Genomic DNA, 18,932 nt, shown 5'->3' with positions numbered 1-18,932 from the left:
TGGAATAAATGTTGATTTTTTGGAATCAGTCTTTGGCTTGAAACTTGTTTCAGAGTCTTATAGAATATGTCTTCTTGGGCAAGTTATTCCCTTTTTGACCGTCAGTTTCCTACTCTGAAAAAAATGGGGCATAAAAGTTACTAGTTTTGTTGAGATGATATAAGAAAATATATAAAAAATACTTAGTATATAAATGCTCAAAATTATAGGCATTATAATAAATATGAGTCTTGTATGAGAGTGGCTTTTTCATTGTACTAAGCATTCTTTTAACCAGGACTACTTTTTCTTCATCACTTAAATAATTCATTCAAATTATTATGTTGATGATTGTGATTATGATTGTTCTCTAAATGGTAGTGTTTTTTTGTTTTGTTTTTGTTTTGGGGTTTTGTTGTTTGGTACCAGGGATTGAACCCAGGGGCACTCAACCACAGAGCCACATCTACAGCCCTTTTTTGTATTTTATTTAGAGACAGGGTCTTGCTGAGTTGTTTAACATCTCTCTGAGTTGCTGAGGCTGGCTTTGAGCTCACTACCTTCCTCCTCAGTCTCCTAAGCCACTGAGATTACAGGAGTGTGCCACCAAGTTTGGCTGGTAGTGCTTTTTGCCCCTGTTCTTTTATTAAATGGTGTTTTGTAAATGCCACCTTGAGTATGTCTAAGCATTAGCATGAAAATAATTGAGCTAAAGAAAGTCACTTGTGTATTTCAGTAATGTTTTACAAATATGCTGAAAAGAGAAGAGGGATGTGTGTGTGTGTGTGTGTGTGTGTGTGCGCGCGCACTAAATTCCTTGGCAAGAAGGTGGTAGATATTTTGAAACTCTGTTAAATAGTTCACCATACAAGATGACAGATTTTTAAAGAATGCCAGACTTTGGAGCCCCTTGAACGGAGTTTGTAATGTTTTGGACTTTTATCTTGATACTGTGGAATTTTTTATTAACTGGATTTTTTTTTTTTCATCCCTGAAAGATAATCTCTGTGGGTCACTGCATTTTCTCAGAAGCTCCCTCCTGAGTGAGATTTATAGTAGAAGAGTAGACATCTTGGTGTACTTAGACTTTTGTCACAGCTTCACAAATAATTCAAGGTCGTTCTGCCAGAGTGGAGACTAAATCCTAATTATACAGTTTTTCTTATTGTGTCCAGATGTTAGGCCTACTTTTATCTTGGAAACCACTGACATTCTTGCTTTTTTGGGATAAGCCAAAAAGTACAGGCTCTTGGTGCCTGAAAATTCATTCAAAACACCTTGCCAGACCTACAGTATAAAAGTGCCAGATGTCATTGTGAGTTAGGTGAAGGACTCAAGGTCTATATTTTTTGGGAATCTAAATTTCTTCAGTATAGTTGTATTGGTAAAAAGGAAAGCCAGAATTCGTTATGGAGATATACAATTTCTCAGAGAAGGCAGTAGCATAATGTCAATGAAGAACAAAGGAAAGTTGAATCCAAAAGACATATTTTTGGGGGCTCTTATGCCTAAGAGGCAGATACATTAGTCTTGATTAGTTAGTGGAATATATTTCTCTGGAGCTCTAAGCTGCTTATTAGTCTTTTTCAGTAAGAAAATAGAGCAGGCGCTGGGCTTGTGACTCAGCAGTAGAGCGCTTGCCTGGCATGCATGAGGCACTGGGTTCAATCCTCAGCACCACAAAAAAATAAAAAATAAAGATATTGTGTCCATTTAAAACTAAAAAATAAAATAAAAAGAAAATAGAGCTGCATTTTTCAAATATGAATTTAAGTTGATCTATAAAAGAAAAGATTGATTCTCTTTAAGTGATTCTCTGTGTGTCTGCTCTAAGAAATATCATCTTGTAATTGGTATTTGTTAAAAATGAACTTATTTAAGCCAGGCACATTTCCGTAATTTTAGCTACTTTGGAAGCTTTATCAGGAGGATCAAAAGCTTGAGGCCAGCCTGGGCAATTGGTGAGACCCTGTCTCAAAATAAAATAACAAGTAATTAGAAGGACTAAGAATGTAGCTGAGTAGTACAGTACCCTGAGTTTAGTCCCCAGTACTATAAAAATCAATCAATCAATCTTAAAAATGAACATTTAATACCAACCAAGAAGTATTTATTAGGTAGTCACTATGTGTCATTATTGTTCAGTATGTAAAACAAAATGAGACATTTACTGCTGACTAGGAACTTATAAATTAAAACAGGTAGTTGACATTTGTCATTGACATTATTTATGGCATGCCTCTATACTGTAACTGCATTTTCTAATTCTTTAAATGTATAGAGCATGAACCTGGGTATTTCAGATACTGATATTTGATAGTGATATGATGTAATTGAGGAGAAAGGACCTCTGCATATGAAGATAATAAAACAGTAGTCCTAATGCTGGGTAAGGGGTACAAAAACTGTTAAAGAATTTGTAAGAAGGAAGACAAGGACTTACGTATGTAGGAAGGCTGGGTAGGATAGTTCATGCAGGTGCAAAGTCAGAAAGGTAAAAATGTATATCAAATATCCATTTTACCTGAGGCACATGTGGGTTTTGATTTAGTTTTTAAAGATTTTGAATGCCAAAGTAAGGAGTTTGAATTTGATTCTGTTTTTAAGAAGGTATACAAAGAAACTTTAATTAGGAAAGTGGGGAATGCCAGAAGACTGTAAAAGGTGTAACCAATTAGGAAACTCCTGCAATAACCAAGGTACAGATCATTCTCAATGGTGAACCTTTTACATCTTTCTAGATATGTTGTTTGTTTGAAATTTGGATTTAGATATCTTTGAATAGATACACTGCAGCTCACCACCAGTAAGACAACTTGAGCACTGCTGCTAGAAGTCAGGTCAGTTCTCATTGAGGCACTTACCCAAACTGCTTAACTGGAAATTATTCTGGGTCCCAGGGCATCTTATAAGTTGATTCCAGCAGTTCTTAGTGGTTTCAAAGAACATGTAGAAGAATATTTATGGGTCACATGCAGCAACTTGGATAATAACTTATGTAAGTAAATGCGTTCACACATGTAAAGGGCTAATGTGCCCAATAACCAAAACAGAACTGCAACACACACGTATAACAAATGTTAGATTTTTAAAAAAACAAAAAATCTTATAAGAAGTGTACATTATGGCATATTATTCCAAGCCACAATAACACATTGAGAAATTACTGGAGGTGATTTCCTTACAAGTACTTATACATGAAACACAGAAGAAAATGTGGGTTCTTACCCAGTTGTCTACTTTGAACAGAATTAATTACCATTTAGGTAAAAAATATTTACTGTAGGAATTCGGGAAAGAATAGGTTGACCATATGGTTTACTTTATGACAGTTTGAAAGATGAAGGTTTGAAATGGAAGGCCATATAGCTTAAAGTCTAAAAGATGGTTATTCCAGAAGAAAAGTGGGCTTTAGGGGCTGGAGTCGTGGCTCAGCGGTAGAGTGCTCGCATAGCATGTGCGAAGCTCTGGGTTCAATCCTCAGCAACACATAAAAAGAAATAAATAAAAATAAAGGTATTGTGTCCAACTACAACTAAAAAATAAATATTTTTTAAAAAGTGGGCTTCAGCCTTTCTTTGGTCAAGTTCCTTCCCAGTTATGACTATCTGGCATTGTGTTAAGTCCAGAAATGAGAGCAAATAATACATGAAAGTGGCCCATTGCCTTTTTTTTTTAAACAGTTTGAGTTATTGATACATAATTCACAAATCATACAATTCACTCATTTAAAGTAAACCATTCGGTAGTGTTTTTTTTTTTTTTTAATATATTCACAGACTTGTGCAGCCATCACTACAACATAATTTTTTAAAGTTTATTATTTTTAATTGTGATATGTATTAAAATTCACCAATTCAAAGCATATGATTTATTTAGTAGGTTTTTAATATATTAACAAGGTATTGCAACTATAAACACTGTTGAATTACCAACTTTTTTTTTTTGGTACTAGGAATTGAACTCAGGGGCACTCAACCACTGAGCCACATCCCTAGCTCTATTTTGTATTTTTTAATTTAGAGACAAGGTCTCATTGAGCTGCTTAAGTGCCTCACTTTTGCTGAGGCTAGCTGGCTTTGAACTCACGATCCTCCTGTCTCAGCCTTCTGAGAAACTGGAATTACAACTGAATTCCCAACATTTTGATAACCCCCAAAAGAAATTCCTATTAGCAGTTACTTTGTATTCTTCCCCATCCCCAAGTAACCATTAATCTGCCTCCTGTCTCCATGGATTTGCCTATTCTGGACATTTTTATGTGGGTGGTACTATGCAATTTTGTCACTTTTTGGTCAGGCTTTTATTTTGCATAATGTTTTCAAGATAAATCCATGTTGTAGTGTGTATTAATATTTCAGATTTTTATTGCCAAATAATTCTGTGCTCTGTGCGTATATCACATTTTATTTATCTTTTCATCAATTGGACGTTTGGATTGTTAGGTCATTCTGCTTTACATAGTGTTTTTCAAAGAAAAATAAGTATAAGGTATAGGTGCTTATGAATTCACTTCATTGTCTGTGGCTTTAGAGAAATTGTCCATTTGGCTTCATAAATGTGGCTTACAAAGAAAAATAGGCCAGTCATTGTATGGAGTTCATGTATTTCCTGCATCAGATAAAAGAATCAGCAAAGAAGTGGCTTCTTTCTTGTCCTGCTCAGTCCATTCTTCTTTGGCTTCAGGTTTCTTGTATTATCATTCAGTGAAACGTTTTCATTTCCTGGGATACATCTGAAAAAACAGCTCAAGTTGAAACAAAATGCCTACTGGTCAGCAGCTGAAGCCCCTGGGACAGCATAGCCTTTAATCAACTTGTAATGATTCTCTTATGCTTTTCAGCACTGGCAGGCTGCTGTCCAAGACTTGATCATCCAGCTAAAGGATTCCAAAAGAAAAGTTCAAAGATAAGGTTCCTGGGAACATTCCGTTCCCCACTCTTTCTGCCCTCGACTTAATGGCAGTACTAACCTATCAGGAATCTTCATTTTCGTTTTAGGGAATAGTATGAGATGTAGCTCACAGACTTAAAACCTAATAGTTGGCATTCAAATCCTATACTTTTTGGTTATTGGCTATGAAATCTTAGGCAAAATTCTCACCTGTAAAATGTGTATAATAACACATACCTCTAAATTCTGTGAGGATTAAGTGAAGTAGTACTTTGCCTGGTACTTACTTGGTAGGTGCCTAATAAGTGCAAGTCTTCTTCCTCCCTTACTTCATACAGTGGTCAGGAAGTTTGGTTGAGAACATTCATGTGAAGATACCTGGTAATTATATAAATAAAAATAAAAAAGAGTCAACATAAAAAAAAAGAGAGAGAGAGACCTGGTAAGAAGCCTGAAATTCAAAATGTATTTAGTAAATGTTAGTTGATTTTGAATCTGAGTTTCCAAAGGATGGGTCCATTTTTGCAGGTATAGAGTGGTGTGTGTGGGTGGGGAGGTGAGGAAGAGAAGTAGAGAGGGATGCAGACACAGTCAGACTCTTTGTCATTTAGCTTTTGTTGCTTAACAAAGCACTGCAAGATTTTGTGGTTTAAAATAGCAATCATTTTATTTCATTCATGATTCTGTAGGTTGGCATTAAGTTGCACTCAGCTAGATGTTTCTTCAGGCCTTGTCCCTTAGCTTTGCTCTGTGATCAGTTGTTATAGTAGCAGCTGGGGTTGGCTGATTTATGAAGGCCTCTGTAAGACATCTGATGATTATACATAGTATTTACCATCTATCAGGCTCACTGAAGCTTATTTACATTTTAGTAGAGTACACAAGAATTTTAAATTTCTGCTTACCATGTATTTGCTGTTGTTTCAATGCCCAAAGGAAGTTAGATGGCCAGGGCCAGAGTTACTGTGGGAAGGCATGACCCAGGGTGGGGATATCAGGCGGAAATTATAGTTATCATTTTAAAAATCGATCTCAGGTAATAGAAATTTGTATATTTTTTGTATATTTGTAATTTGCAATATCTGTTCATTGGTCATAATCAACCCATAAAATCAGAGTGAGAACAGATGCTATAGTTTAATCTAAAGTCCACCTGTCTTGCAACTGAAAGGAATAATGAAGGAGTATGTTTTATTGCTGGATATAATGCTTTAAAAAATAATGCCCTTATGGCTTTTGTATCATTCAATAGAAAAATTTTAATTTATCTACTATTTCTAGGTAGAAGTTGTCATTTAAAAAAAATTAGTTGTAGGTGGACACAATACCTTATTTATTTATTTACTTAATTATTATGAGGTGCTGAAGATTGAACCCAGTGCCTCACACGTGCTAGGCAAGTGAGCCACAACCCCAGCCCTAGAAGTTGCCATTTTTATAGAACCCATTTTAGTCATTTCTCTGTGCCTATATAATGATGGATAGACGGATGGATGGATGAAAGGAAAGAAAAAAAGGAGGAAGAAGACAGGAAAACAAACCAGGCAGGAAAACAAATCGGGCATGAAATAATAGAAGTGATGAGAGAAGGTGGTACATGATATGTGGAACTTATTCTCAAAATTTAAGTGTGTATTTCCCAAGAAAGAAGGTACTGTTTTAGCCAGGCATGATGGCTTACACTTGTAATCCCAGCTACTGGAATTCTGAGGCAGGAAGATCCCAAGTTCAAGGCCATCCTGGGCAACTTAGTGAGATGCTGTCTCAAAAATACAATAAAAAGCCAGGCATGGTTGGCACATGCATGTAATCCTAGTGACTTGGAAGACTGAGACAGAAAGATCACAAGTATTAGGCCGTTTCAGCAACTTAGTGAGACCTTGTCTGCAAATAAAGTATAAAAAGGACTAGGGATATAGTTTAGTGGTTGAGCACCCCTGGGTTCAATCCCCAATTAAAAAAAAATCCAAGAATATTCTTTTTTGTTACCATAATATAATATGGCTTGTTAGGTGGTGATTTCTCTAGCAACTACTCTACCACTGAACTACATTCCCAGCCACCATTTTCGAAAAATGGTGATTTTTCGAAATAAGCTTTCTCCTCTCTCAAACACCTCCTTTACTCTTAGATTATCACTCTGAGCTTATGGATTCTTTTTATTCTGTGTGTTCTTTTTGGTGTTCCAAGTGTTCCTGAATTTCCTAGTTGTGTCTCTGTGTGTGAGGGGGTGTGTGCTCAAGATGTCTCTTGTATTGTTTTGAGTACTTGCTTTTTTTGCACAAGAAGGTGTTCTAGTTTCAATATGTAGTGCTCCTTCTCTAGACCTGGAATCAGGTATTTTTCTCATGAAGTCCTATTTTTTTTTTTTTTTTTTAGCAGAGAATGGTATTGGAGCCCCAGATCTGAGTGCTAAGTGAGCTCATCAGTCCTGAAGTGTCATTGTTCCAAGTCCTTTTTTTTTTTTTCCAAGTCCTTTTTTTTTTTTCTCCAAGTCCTTTTTAAAAATTTACTTATTTATTTAGTTGTAAGTGGTGTATGTGGTGCTGAGGGTCGAATGCAGGGCCTCACACATGTTAGGCGAGCACTCTATCGCTAAGCCACAACCCTGGCCCTCCAAGTCCTTTTAATGAAAACAGCTGAGAAATATCTTTTTCAAAAAAAGAATGAGATCATATTAAGACCTCCAGTTCAAATGTTCAGAGCTCTCCAGTGCCTCTCTCTGTTTAATGTTTAATACTCAGTGCTAGACCCCCTTTGTAGGGGTGGTGCCTTGTGTACTCCAGTTCCACAACATTCAGTGTGCCTTTATCCCCCAGCCTTACCAAGAGTGTATTGCCCTTTGAAATATAAATTTTAGTTGTGTTTCTCTATGAGTGAACCTAAGCATTTATTTTTTTCATGTGTAAAGACCAATTAGGTATCTGTTGTGTACTGTCTTTTCGAGTTGTTAATCCATTTTTTCACCTTTTTTAGTCTTACTTGATTCAAAAAATTCTTTACATATTGGGAGCTTACTTCCCTAATACATAAAGAGTTCTTGAAATAGTCTTTTAAAAATTCTTTTAAAATGTTATGGTATTTGTTGTAAATGTTTTCTTTCTGTTTATCATTTGTCTTTTTTTTGGGCGGGGGAGACTTACCAGAATCGAACTCAGGGGCACTCAACCACTGAGCCACATCTCCGACCCTATTTTGTATTTTATGTAGAGACTAGGTCTCACTGAGTTGCCTCAGCCTCCCGAGCTGCTGGGATTACAGGTGTGTGCCACTGCCCCTAGCCTTTATCATTTGTCTTTTGGTTTGACTTACAGTATATGTGTGCTTATTCATTTTTTAAAAATTTGTGACTTTTTCTTATGCAAACAATTTTTATCTATTTTTTTTGCATCTGGATTTTTGTCATAGTCTTTTCCACATGCATTCACACATTTTCTTTCAGTATTTATGTTTTCCATTTTTACAATTAGATCCTTTGTCCATTTGGAGTTTTTCTGGCTTATGGTATGAGATATGGATCCAAAGTAATCTTTTTCCAAATAGCCATCCATTTGTTGGGTAGCCACTTGTTCTTTTTATCTTGTTTCTGGACTTTTTATTCTGTTTAGCTGCTCAGTGTCTGGTCATGATATATACCATTTCTGAACATGTCAAGTTGGTAGTACTATTGAGATTGCTTGACTCTTAGAGATTCTTTGAACACTCCTTACTTTATGTGTAGAATTACATGTTGGATTGCTGCAGAGTTGCCTCTGAAGTAGTCCTCTCCTCTGGTCCCAGAGGAAGGGAATGAGGCAAAAGAACATAGCTTCCTAACACATTTGCAAATCCAAAGCACTACCATTTTTATGGTTTTTTTTGTAGTTCCTGAAAAACTATGGCATGAAATATTACCTGAAATTTAACTTAAAAACTAAACAGAGTAAGCATGAAAAGTACCTAATATCATAAAGCACCTAAAGTTATATCTAGAGTACACCAAACAAAACACCATGTATTCATTGACCGGTGCTAGCAAAAACTGTGTTTAATCCTCTATAAGTAAAGAGGCTACAGTCTGAAAAGCTATTGGCAGCATCTGGAAGTAGGCAGATCTGGGATTGACTACTGTTGACCTTGGCAGTGATGATAGGAAGATGACAAACATCTGAGGGGCAGTCAGGGTTCTGGCTTGAAATTACACTTACGAGAGTGTCGTGAGATAAGTAAGATCACATAGGACAGTGTTGCTGGAGAGAAACACTTATTTATCTTCTAAACACCTCTCCATCCATTACTTTCTTTTTTTTTTAATATTTATTTTTTAGTTGTAGTTGTGGACACTGTCAGATCAGGCGGGGCAGGCATCGAACAAAGGAGGCAGATTTAAAAGGGCCGCTGCACAGGCTTTATTGAGATATCACTCCTGGGCAGAACTCGATCAGACCCACAGAGGGGACAGGAGAAGGGTCTGAGGAGAAACCGCGTGGGAGCTCGACCGGACTGGACTTTTATGGGGCTTACAGCAGGAAGGGAAGGGCTTGGGACAAGAAAAGGTGTCCTTGCCCCCTTGGAGTTGGTCAGGGGAGTTGGCTGAACTCCAGAATTGGCCAGGGGGGTCCTGTTGATTGACAGGCATTAGTGAGGAGATCTGGCTGATTGACAGGCATTTCCGCTGGCATCTGATTAATGTTCTTTTCCAGCTCGGGCTGCTCTGTTCTAAGTTGCCACTAAGTCGCCACCAAGTTGCTGCCACTGATCTAACAGACACAATACCTTTATTTTATTTATTTATTTTTATGTGGTACTGAGGATTGAACCCAGGGTCTCGCATGACGTGCTAGGCGATCGCTCTGCCACCGGACCACAACCTCAGCCCCCATCCCTTTCTTAAGGCTCTGAATATTCTGGTCCTCCTTTCTGGTTCCTGAGGAAAAGGGCTATGTAAGCCCTTTATTCATGGAAAGCACTGAGGAAAAAACTTCCTATATTTCCCCATATTAGCATTATGACCACAGGCACATGGTACTTCAACATGTGAAATAGATGCATTCATCTAGCAAGAATTTGAAATCATGCCAGGTAAAATTACTCTTTTTGCCATTGTTACAAGTTACTAGTAATTGCTGTATTTGCTTTCCTGTGATGACTGCTGCTGCCTCCAACCACTGATTCTATTCTCTGAGGTGGTTTGAGACCCAGCTTCTTTACCAATCTTCCTGGTCACCCAGCCTGCAAGATCTTATGGACACATGTAACTCTTATAATCAATTATGTTTATTTAATATGTATCCAGTACTATCTTCTTTAAAAAAGTTTTAAAGATGTATTAAAGAAATTATAGCAAGTAAGAATTAGTTATAGTCCCACTACCAAAGATAAATCCTGTTAACATTTTGGTATGTATTCTTTCAGTCATTTCCCCCCATCAGTATGATTTTACTGAATTGAGATCATACTGTATATATAATGTTGTTTTCCCCCATAACTTTACTGTGAAGCATTTCCAAATATTATTTGGAAATAATATTTCCAAGTTAGATAGATTATGATTTACATGTATTTTATTTTTCACGCATATTTTCTCATTCCAGTTAGATCAGGAGTTTATCAAGAAAAGTTACCCTAATATATCATCCTCACTCCTTACTGAAATGCCTGTAGAGAATATTGTCTTTGGTGGGTGCTAAATAAATGTATTTACTTTTTTCTGAAGTGTTTTCCAGTGTGAATATTACAGGAACTATTGACTATGGAAGACCTAAAATTATTATATGCAACTTATTCAGAGTCATTGCAACACCCCAAACTTTCTATTTAGAAAAAGGAACCATGTGTGTGGGCATTTGTTTTAAGGGGGACCTTGAATTTTCTTGTATAAGGAATATTTTGATTGAGCATTTGTGCGTTTTTCTATAGTTTCGTTAGATTCTTGAAAGGGCATCTAACAGAAAGACCCATTGGTCTTGCTGATATATTAGGGTAACTTTTCTTGATAAACTCCTGATCTAACTGGAGACATAGCCAATCTGGAGATCTATTTATTTACTAAACTTACCTAAAATAAAAGTGTATGCCTATTCACCTTTTACTTTTCTTGGTTTATAGGAAGGGATGAGACCATGCAACCTGCAAAACCATCTTTTCTTGAATACTTTGAACAAAAAGAAAAGGAAAACCAAATCAATAGCTTTGGTAAGAGTGTACCTGGCCCACTGAAAAATTCTTCAGATTGGAAAGTTCCACAGGATGGAGACTATGAGTTTGTGAGTATTGTTGAAATAAAGGGTTCTATCTTCTGGGGGAAGTGATCCAAAATACCACATATCCAGAGCTTTCATTTTACTGAAATGCCTGAGCATAGGAGCATTTTCCTAGGCAGTATGACCTGCAACGGCCCCTGTCAGCATCTCTGGGGCTAAGGGCCTCATGAGGTTGAAATATTTTTACTGACATCTGAGAAATTCCGGGGTTCCCTGATTAATGGCATCTCTTTTGCTTTAAAAATCCTTTATTTGTTTGCCATTTTTCTTTTTGTCTAGTTTGAAATTGTTAGTGGTAAAAGAAATATTCAGACATCAAATGAAAATGTGACTGTCTTTAGTAGTTTGTTTGTGGTTGTGATCTTTTTTTATTATTATTATTTTTTTTTTATTTTTTAGTGGTAGTTGGACACAATACCTTTATTTTATTTATTTATTTTTACGTGGTGCTGAGGATCAAACCCAGAGCCTCATACATATTAGGTGAGCGCTCTACCACTGAGCCACAACCCCAGCCCTGTGGTTGTGATCTTATATTTTTTTTTTTTTTAAATATTTATTGTTTAGTTTTTGGCGGACACAACATCTTTGTATGTGGTGCTGAGGATCGAACCTGGGCCGCACGCATGCTAGGCGAGCGCGCTACCGCTTGAGCCACATCCCCAGCCTGTGATCTTATATTTAAGAATTAGACTAAAGGGCAGTTGACACTGTTTTGTAGTGCCTTTGCTGTTTTGATAACTATTCTAATTTTAGTGTGAGACGATTATTCTGAGTCTTCTAGAGGCTGAATATTAAATTATTCCAAAGTTTCTTGTGAAAACCTGGATGTGGTTTTCCTTCTACTGCTTATGGAACATTCTCCTTTCTCCACAGACCCTTAGTAATGTTCACAGGGACTTAAAGAGTTAGAGGCAATAAAAAATTGTGGAATAAAGTAAGCTAAGGAGTTTATGTTCCTTTCTAGAAAACATTTTTTTGTTTGGAAATTTTTTGTTTTTACATTCTTAAATTCTGAAGTTCGGTATTCAGCTAACATAATTTGTTGTTGTTTATAAAAGATCTTAGTTTGGGCATTAGATTTAACTCTGGGAGCCTTACTAATTTTGGCTTTCCACTACACTGCAGACTGGCTTAAAGGAGTGATGTTATTCTTCCCTAACTTAATTACTACTTTTGTAAAATGTCATAGTTTATTAAGGATAGAGATCTTTTGAGGACAAGAATAAATCACCTGAATTTATTTAACTGAGTAGAACCCAGAACCCATATTAGAACCCAAGTGTTCATTAATTTATTTAGTCAAACTTTTTCTCTTTAGACTGGTGATTGAATCCAGGGCTGCTCTACCATTGGGCTTTATTGCCAGCCATCTTTATTTTATTTTGAGACAGGATCTTGCTAAGTTGTTGAGGCTGGTCTCAAACTTATATTCTTCCTGCCTCAGCCTCCCAAGTTGCTGGGATTCCAGGCATGCTATAGAATAAAGAAGGAAAATAAGTAAAACATTTAGCATGTCAGATGGTGTGGTGTGTATTGTGGAAAATATAAAGCAAAAGGGAAGTAAGAGAAGAAAGATGGGGCATGTGTGTGGGTGTGTGGGTGTGTGCACGCACGCGCATGCACATGTGCACATGACTTTTTAAAGTAAAAGAGTAGTCAGTGAAGTCCTTGTTGGTAAGAGCATGAGGAAGTGAACTATGTGAACATCCAGAAGAGGTTTTCAGGCAGTGAGAAAACAGATGCAAAGATTGTGAGGCAAGAATTTGCTTGATGTGTTAAAGAGATAGTATGTCAGGAATGGCTTTGGGGTGGAACAGTAAAGGAGATCACAGCGTAAGGGAGAGCCAGATAGCGTAGGGCTTTGTGTGGGAAGGACTTTTACTTGAAGTAGAATGGAAAACCATTGGCAAGAGGTGACTTGATCCTTTTTGTTTTATAATTATTGTTCTAGTTGCTGTGTTAATAGACAATTGAACTACAGATTTTCTGAACATAGGTGCAGTGTTTTTACTTACAAAGGACCAAAGATGCAATTCACCTTCTGCCTCTCCTCTCTTCTAGGTCTTTGGCTTTCATCTTTTTCACTTTTGTGCTTGCTATTCCATGTTGCCTGTGTCGTTGTCTTCAACATATTTGTAAGGCCAGTTTAATGAATCTGTAAGAAAAGGTGTTTAAATAACTTTCAGTTACTAGATCACACCATCATTGGGAGAGAATTCTTAAGAATCCTTAAATCTCTGTGTCTAGGTCTAATTGTCTTTCTTCCTATCTTTGGTTTTTAAATTACAGAAGTTGGGTTCTCCTGAAATACCACTTTAATGCAATTCATTATCTTAGATCAATAGTTCCAATACATGAAGAATTCATTTCTCTTTGCCACAGTTTGCCCGTACTAAGATCATTGGCAGAGAACTTGTTTTGATGGTTAAGTTATTTATACAAAGGAACTTTTTTTTTATATGTCTTTAAAGAGTGTTTTCTATTTTGGAAGTAAGGGATTGCTAGAAGGAATGGACCCCTGTGCACTGTGAATAGGCTCACATGTGGCCCATCTGCATTCTTCTAACTCAGAGGCCATAAATTGGCAGTATCCAGCCCACAGATCTTTTTGTGTGTTCTATACACAAAAACTTTTAGTTGATTTAAAACTTGAGAGATACAATGTTATCTTGAAAACTTGGAAGATTTTTACAGTCTATCCTATATTATTGGGTATTGTCTGGAGCTCAGTAGCAGGTGCCCTCTTTGAGTATGGCATCTTCAATTCTTCACAGTGTCTGGCCCACTTCACTCATTTGTATTAACTGTCTGACCTGACACTTAGAGGCATTGCTGTTGAGACTCTTGTTCTAAATTATTTGGATTTGTATATGCTTAAACCAACCTATACTAATATATAAAATTCTGCTGTATTTTTACCTTCGGATTTTCAAGAGAAGTTGTCTTCTAAATTCTCTTTTTTAAGAGCATTTCAACTAAACAATGAAAGAAAATTGAAGTGGGATATATACATGAATTGCTACATAAAAAATACCAAAGATCAAATGGAAAGCTCTAATATCTTGGTATTCTTGATATATAGCTCTGACCTTAATCCCAAAGCAAGCATTTGGCCTCGAAGTGGTCCCTAGACTAGCAGTGTTGGCATTACCTGGAAATTCATGAGAAGTGCAGTTTCTCAGGTCCTGCCCTAGACATAGGGAATCAGAATCTCTGGGGACAGCATTCAGTGGTGCTGAAACCTGACTTCTAACCCTTGAAAGTCTCATTTGAAAATGTTTTTAGAAGTGTAGGTTTCTTCACATAGGCTGCTTTTTTCCTGCTAGGTCCTATAGAAATTCAGAGACAAGGATATATTCATATTTTATTAACATTATATGGTTTTAAAATTTCTTTGTTGTTCTCCTTTGAGTCTCTTGTACTCTTATCAGAAGCATCAAAGAAGTATATAGGGTATGGATTATGTACATCTATAAATCACATTTGGCAAAGAAAGAGCCAATCCACTGAATGAACAAAGTTTTGAATACCTACCCTACACTTAAAGTGTCTGTTGGACTGGCTAACATGTTTCCCTCAGCAGTCTTAGACACCTTTTGATTCGAGACAACCAGTATTTAATTATGAAAAAGATTCTCTCTTTTCTTCTATGAAGGCAGTTGCTGTTTTGAAATGAACTTTTTGCCCAAAATGGCAAATAGTAAATAACTTAATCAGGAGCAGGAGAATTTATATTGACAAAAAAACTTCATATTTTCACCTGAAACCGAATACTTGTACCATTTCTAAAATTGAATTTCCTTATTTGTCAAGTTGGGGAAGAAAAAAAAAAACTCTAAAGACCCTCCCCCTCTTTTTGGTAGTTGGACACCTTTATTTTATTTATTTATTTTTATAGGCACTGAGAATTGAACCCAGGGCCTCGCACATGCTAGGCAAGTGCTGTATTGCTGAGCCACAACCCCAGACCCCAAAGATTCCCTTTTAATGTTTAACATATGTAGTGTTTAATGAAAAAGGGTGCTTAAAAATGAAATATCCTCTAAAATAGGTATTTTGCGGGGCTGGGGATGTGGCTCAAGCGGTAGCACGCTTGCCTGGCATGCGTGCGACCCTGGTTCGATCCTCAGTACCACATACAAACAAAGATGTTGTGTCTGCCGAAAACTAAAAAAAAATAAAATAAAATAAAATTAAAATTCTCTCTCTCTCTCTCAAAAAAAAAAAAATAGGTGTTTTGCATTCAGTAAACAGATTGATTTTTGGAAAAAAAATATCACTTTTATGAGATACTCATTTTGCCATTATAATGTCGTTTTGCCATTCCTAATGCCACAAAAGCTGTACTCTTAAGTCCACTTTGTCTCATGAATCTTCAGAAACACCCTGAACAAGACAGATGAGATTGGTGCCCACGTGAACTTTAAGTGAGGGAAACAGACATTGAGTAAGTAAAACAGTAGATAGACCAGTTTAGGTCATAATGGCTATTTTAAAAAGCATACTAAAGAGATAGCTTGAGAGAGGCCTTAGTTAGGGAAAGGCAGGGCATCCTGCTACAGTAAACATAGAGGGGCAGCAAATCATAGGCAGATAGAGGGAACAATACAAAGACTGAACACAGGGCCAAGTTGGAGTGGGTAAGGAAGGAAAGAAATCCATTGTGAACTGGAGCTGAGTTACACATAGGGTAGCAATCTAATTGTAAACACAGCAGTAATCACGGTAAATGTGAGTTTATTAAAATCACTTGTTAAGGGCTGGGGTTGTAGCTCAGTGGTGGGGCGCTTGCCTAGCATGTGTGAGGCACTGGGTTTGATTCTCATCACCACATATAAATAAATAAAATAAAGATCTATCAATAGGTTAAAAGATACTAAAAATGAATAAATAAAATAAAATCACTTGTTAAAGCACAGAGACTCTGGATAAAATTAGCAGTCAAAATCCAGCTAAATGCTATTTATGAGAGAGATAACTAAAATAAAAATCACTGAAAAGTTTAAAACAGTTGAATATAAAAAGATACACTAGGCAAATATGCACTGAAAGTGAAATAGAATTCAAAGAATATCACATGGGGAGGAAATATACTTTACATTGCTAAAAGATACACTTAATCTAGAAAGTTTAAGTCATGAACCTGCATGAAGCATATATATTTATCTAAAATGATAGAAATACAAGGAACAATGAAACAACTGCAATGATAGATGAAGACTAAATATTCTTCCCTCATTAATTAACATTTCAGGCTGGGGATGTAGCTCAGTGTAGAACACATGCTTAGCATTGCATGAGGCCCTCAGTTCAATCCCAACACAAAAGGAAGGAAGGAAAGTTGACATTTCAGTTAAGACAAAACCCAAACATTTAACAAGGTTGATGAAATAAAAAATAGGAAAACCTTTCAAATGAATATTAAACTTTAAAAATGTATGTGGAATATTCAATATTCTTTTGAAATACTCAAAAATAAATGTCACTCAGCACAAATTGTATAGGCCAATATTTATTGGCTGTAAGAAAGTAGCCAAAGACACATTATTCTACTTGGAAATGTAACAGAGGTCTTTTAAATGTAGTAGAGGTACACTTTTACATATCTCTAAATAATTCTTTAAAAATGAAGTCAAAATAGAAGTTATAAACTGCTTAGAAATTAATTATAAGAATCCTACAAAATTCAGATTCCTATAATTCAGTACATGTGGGATACAGCACAAAGTGGTACTTAGAGAAAGATTTATAATCTTAAATGCATATTCTTTTTAGGTTGCAAGAAATATTTTAAGTGCTGGGTATGGGTGGCACACACATGCAATCCCAAGCAGCTTGGGAGGCTGAGGCAGGAGGATCACAAGTTCAAAGCCAGCCTCAGCAATTTAGGAAGGCCTAAAGAACTTACTGAGACCCTTGCTCAAAATAAAAAAATTTAAAAAGGGCTAGGGATGTGGCTCAGTGGTTATGTACATCTGGGTTTGATCACTAGTACCAAAAACAACAACAAGAAAGATTGTAAGTAAGCTAAAAGCAAGATAAAGATAAAAGTAAAATTTAATGAAACAGAAAACAAACAAACAAAAAAAGTTGATCAGGAAAACCAAAGGCTGGTTTATTGAAGGACCTGACATTTGGTGGATTTAATTAAATTAGTAAGATTATACAGATAGTTGTATAGCAAAGTTTGAGTCAAAGCCCATCCTTTTAACCATCTGTACTGTATGACCTTTCTCGAGGCTGTTCTGGTAAATTCTGTCATAAAGTGCTTATAAAAAAGTGCTGTGGAAACCCAGAAGAGAGCAAGAACCCCAGGGAAGACATCCAGAAGTCTTAATTGAAGTGAAGTTTGAAAGATGAATAGGAGTGCTCTAGCCAGAGGAGGAGGGGAAAGGTATTCTGGGCTGAGAGAGGGAGAGAAGTATGTCTTGGAGATTCTTGAGGCCTGTGGTGTGACCGAGAACACCCAAGTATTCTGGATCATAGGGGTGTGGGGTTTGAGAGGCAGGAGAGGGACTCAGGAAAGATTAGTAGAGAAAGTAAATTAATGCCCAGTACCTTCTTTTCTGGGAATATTTAGTATTCTTTGAATTTTCTTGGTGTATCAGAGAAATTAAAAATAGAATCCTAATGCAGCACAGAGCTAATACCACTCTGCATTTGTGTGATAATGGGTCCATCAGAAGATAAAATCACCAAACTGTTAATTTAGAATTAATTTTTTTTATATCTTTATTTATTTGTATGTGGTGCTGAGGATCGAACCCAGTGCCTCGCTCATGCCAGGCCAACGCGCTACCACTTGAGCCACATCCTCAGCCCCAATTTTTAGAATTAATTTAATGAAAGTAACAGAACCTGAAGATTATTCAGATTCCCTAGATGATTATAAACCATGTAGATGGGATGGGGTTGGGGCTCAGCAGTAGAGTGCTCGCCTATCATGTGCGAGGCCCTGGTTTCGATCCTCAGCACCACATAAAAATAAACAAATAAAATAAAGGTATTGTGTCCAACTAAAAAATAAATTTAAACAATTTAAAAAAAAATAAACCATGTAGATGACTGAGGTTGAGAAAGATACATTTTAGCCCAGAGTTTTCCCTAAGAAGCTGACAACAACCTGTGATTTCTTGAAACTTTTAACCATTCATTTCTAGATCAGGGCCATAAACCTAATTATAAATTGAGATTTCTTTGGGTTTTAATTTATTTTGCATTTTTAATTTTAATTAAATGTTTAAAAAGTAGTATTTGATTCAGTTATTGGAAAACTTATGCATATTTGGAACAACATGTATATCAATTTCACAATGATAATAAGCCACTTTGTAAGGAAGCCCTTATTTAGGAATAGAAAAATATCCACACTTGAATTGCCAAGTTTGTTTTAAAGCCTGAGGCAATGTTAAGGTAGCTATCTCCTCTCACTGCAAGGGGAAAAGTATTCCATTTTATACATAAAGTCTAATAAAGTTGTAAGTTACATAACCTATCTCTAAGTAGTCTCCAATCATACATAATAAGCATCTTAATATTTTTAGACTACCTACAGAAATACAGTTGAATCATATATTAAATTAAAGTACTTGCCATTACAACCAAAATGGTTTTATTTTTTTCATTGTCAACATCCACAACATTGAAATGTGTCCTTTTTTTGTTTCTTTTTAAAATTTAATTAATTTTATTTATAAATGACAGTGGAATGCATTACAATTCTTATTACATACATAGAGCACAATTTTTCATATCTCTGGTTGTATACAAAGTATATTCACACCAATTCTTGTCTTCATACATGTACTTTGGATA

The 18,932-nt window shown here is 36.2% G+C and overlaps 1 protein-coding gene across 1 annotated transcript in view; it reads left to right on the top strand.

The window, feature by feature from the left end:
* Positions 1-18,932, top strand: part of Stk4 (serine/threonine kinase 4) — a 97,269-nt gene that overhangs the window by 40,409 nt on the left and 37,928 nt on the right. The window contains exon 10 of the mRNA XM_076852050.2: positions 10,960-11,117. Coding sequence (XP_076708165.1) covers positions 10,960-11,117 — 158 coding nt within the window. The remainder of the gene's footprint in view (positions 1-10,959; positions 11,118-18,932) is intronic.

Source organism: Callospermophilus lateralis, chromosome 3 (genome assembly GCF_048772815.1).
Source record: "Callospermophilus lateralis isolate mCalLat2 chromosome 3, mCalLat2.hap1, whole genome shotgun sequence".
Taxonomy (NCBI): Eukaryota; Metazoa; Chordata; class Mammalia; order Rodentia; family Sciuridae; genus Callospermophilus; species Callospermophilus lateralis.
Note: the sequence above shows the minus strand (reverse complement) of the source record. Positions and strands in the feature narration are given on the sequence as shown.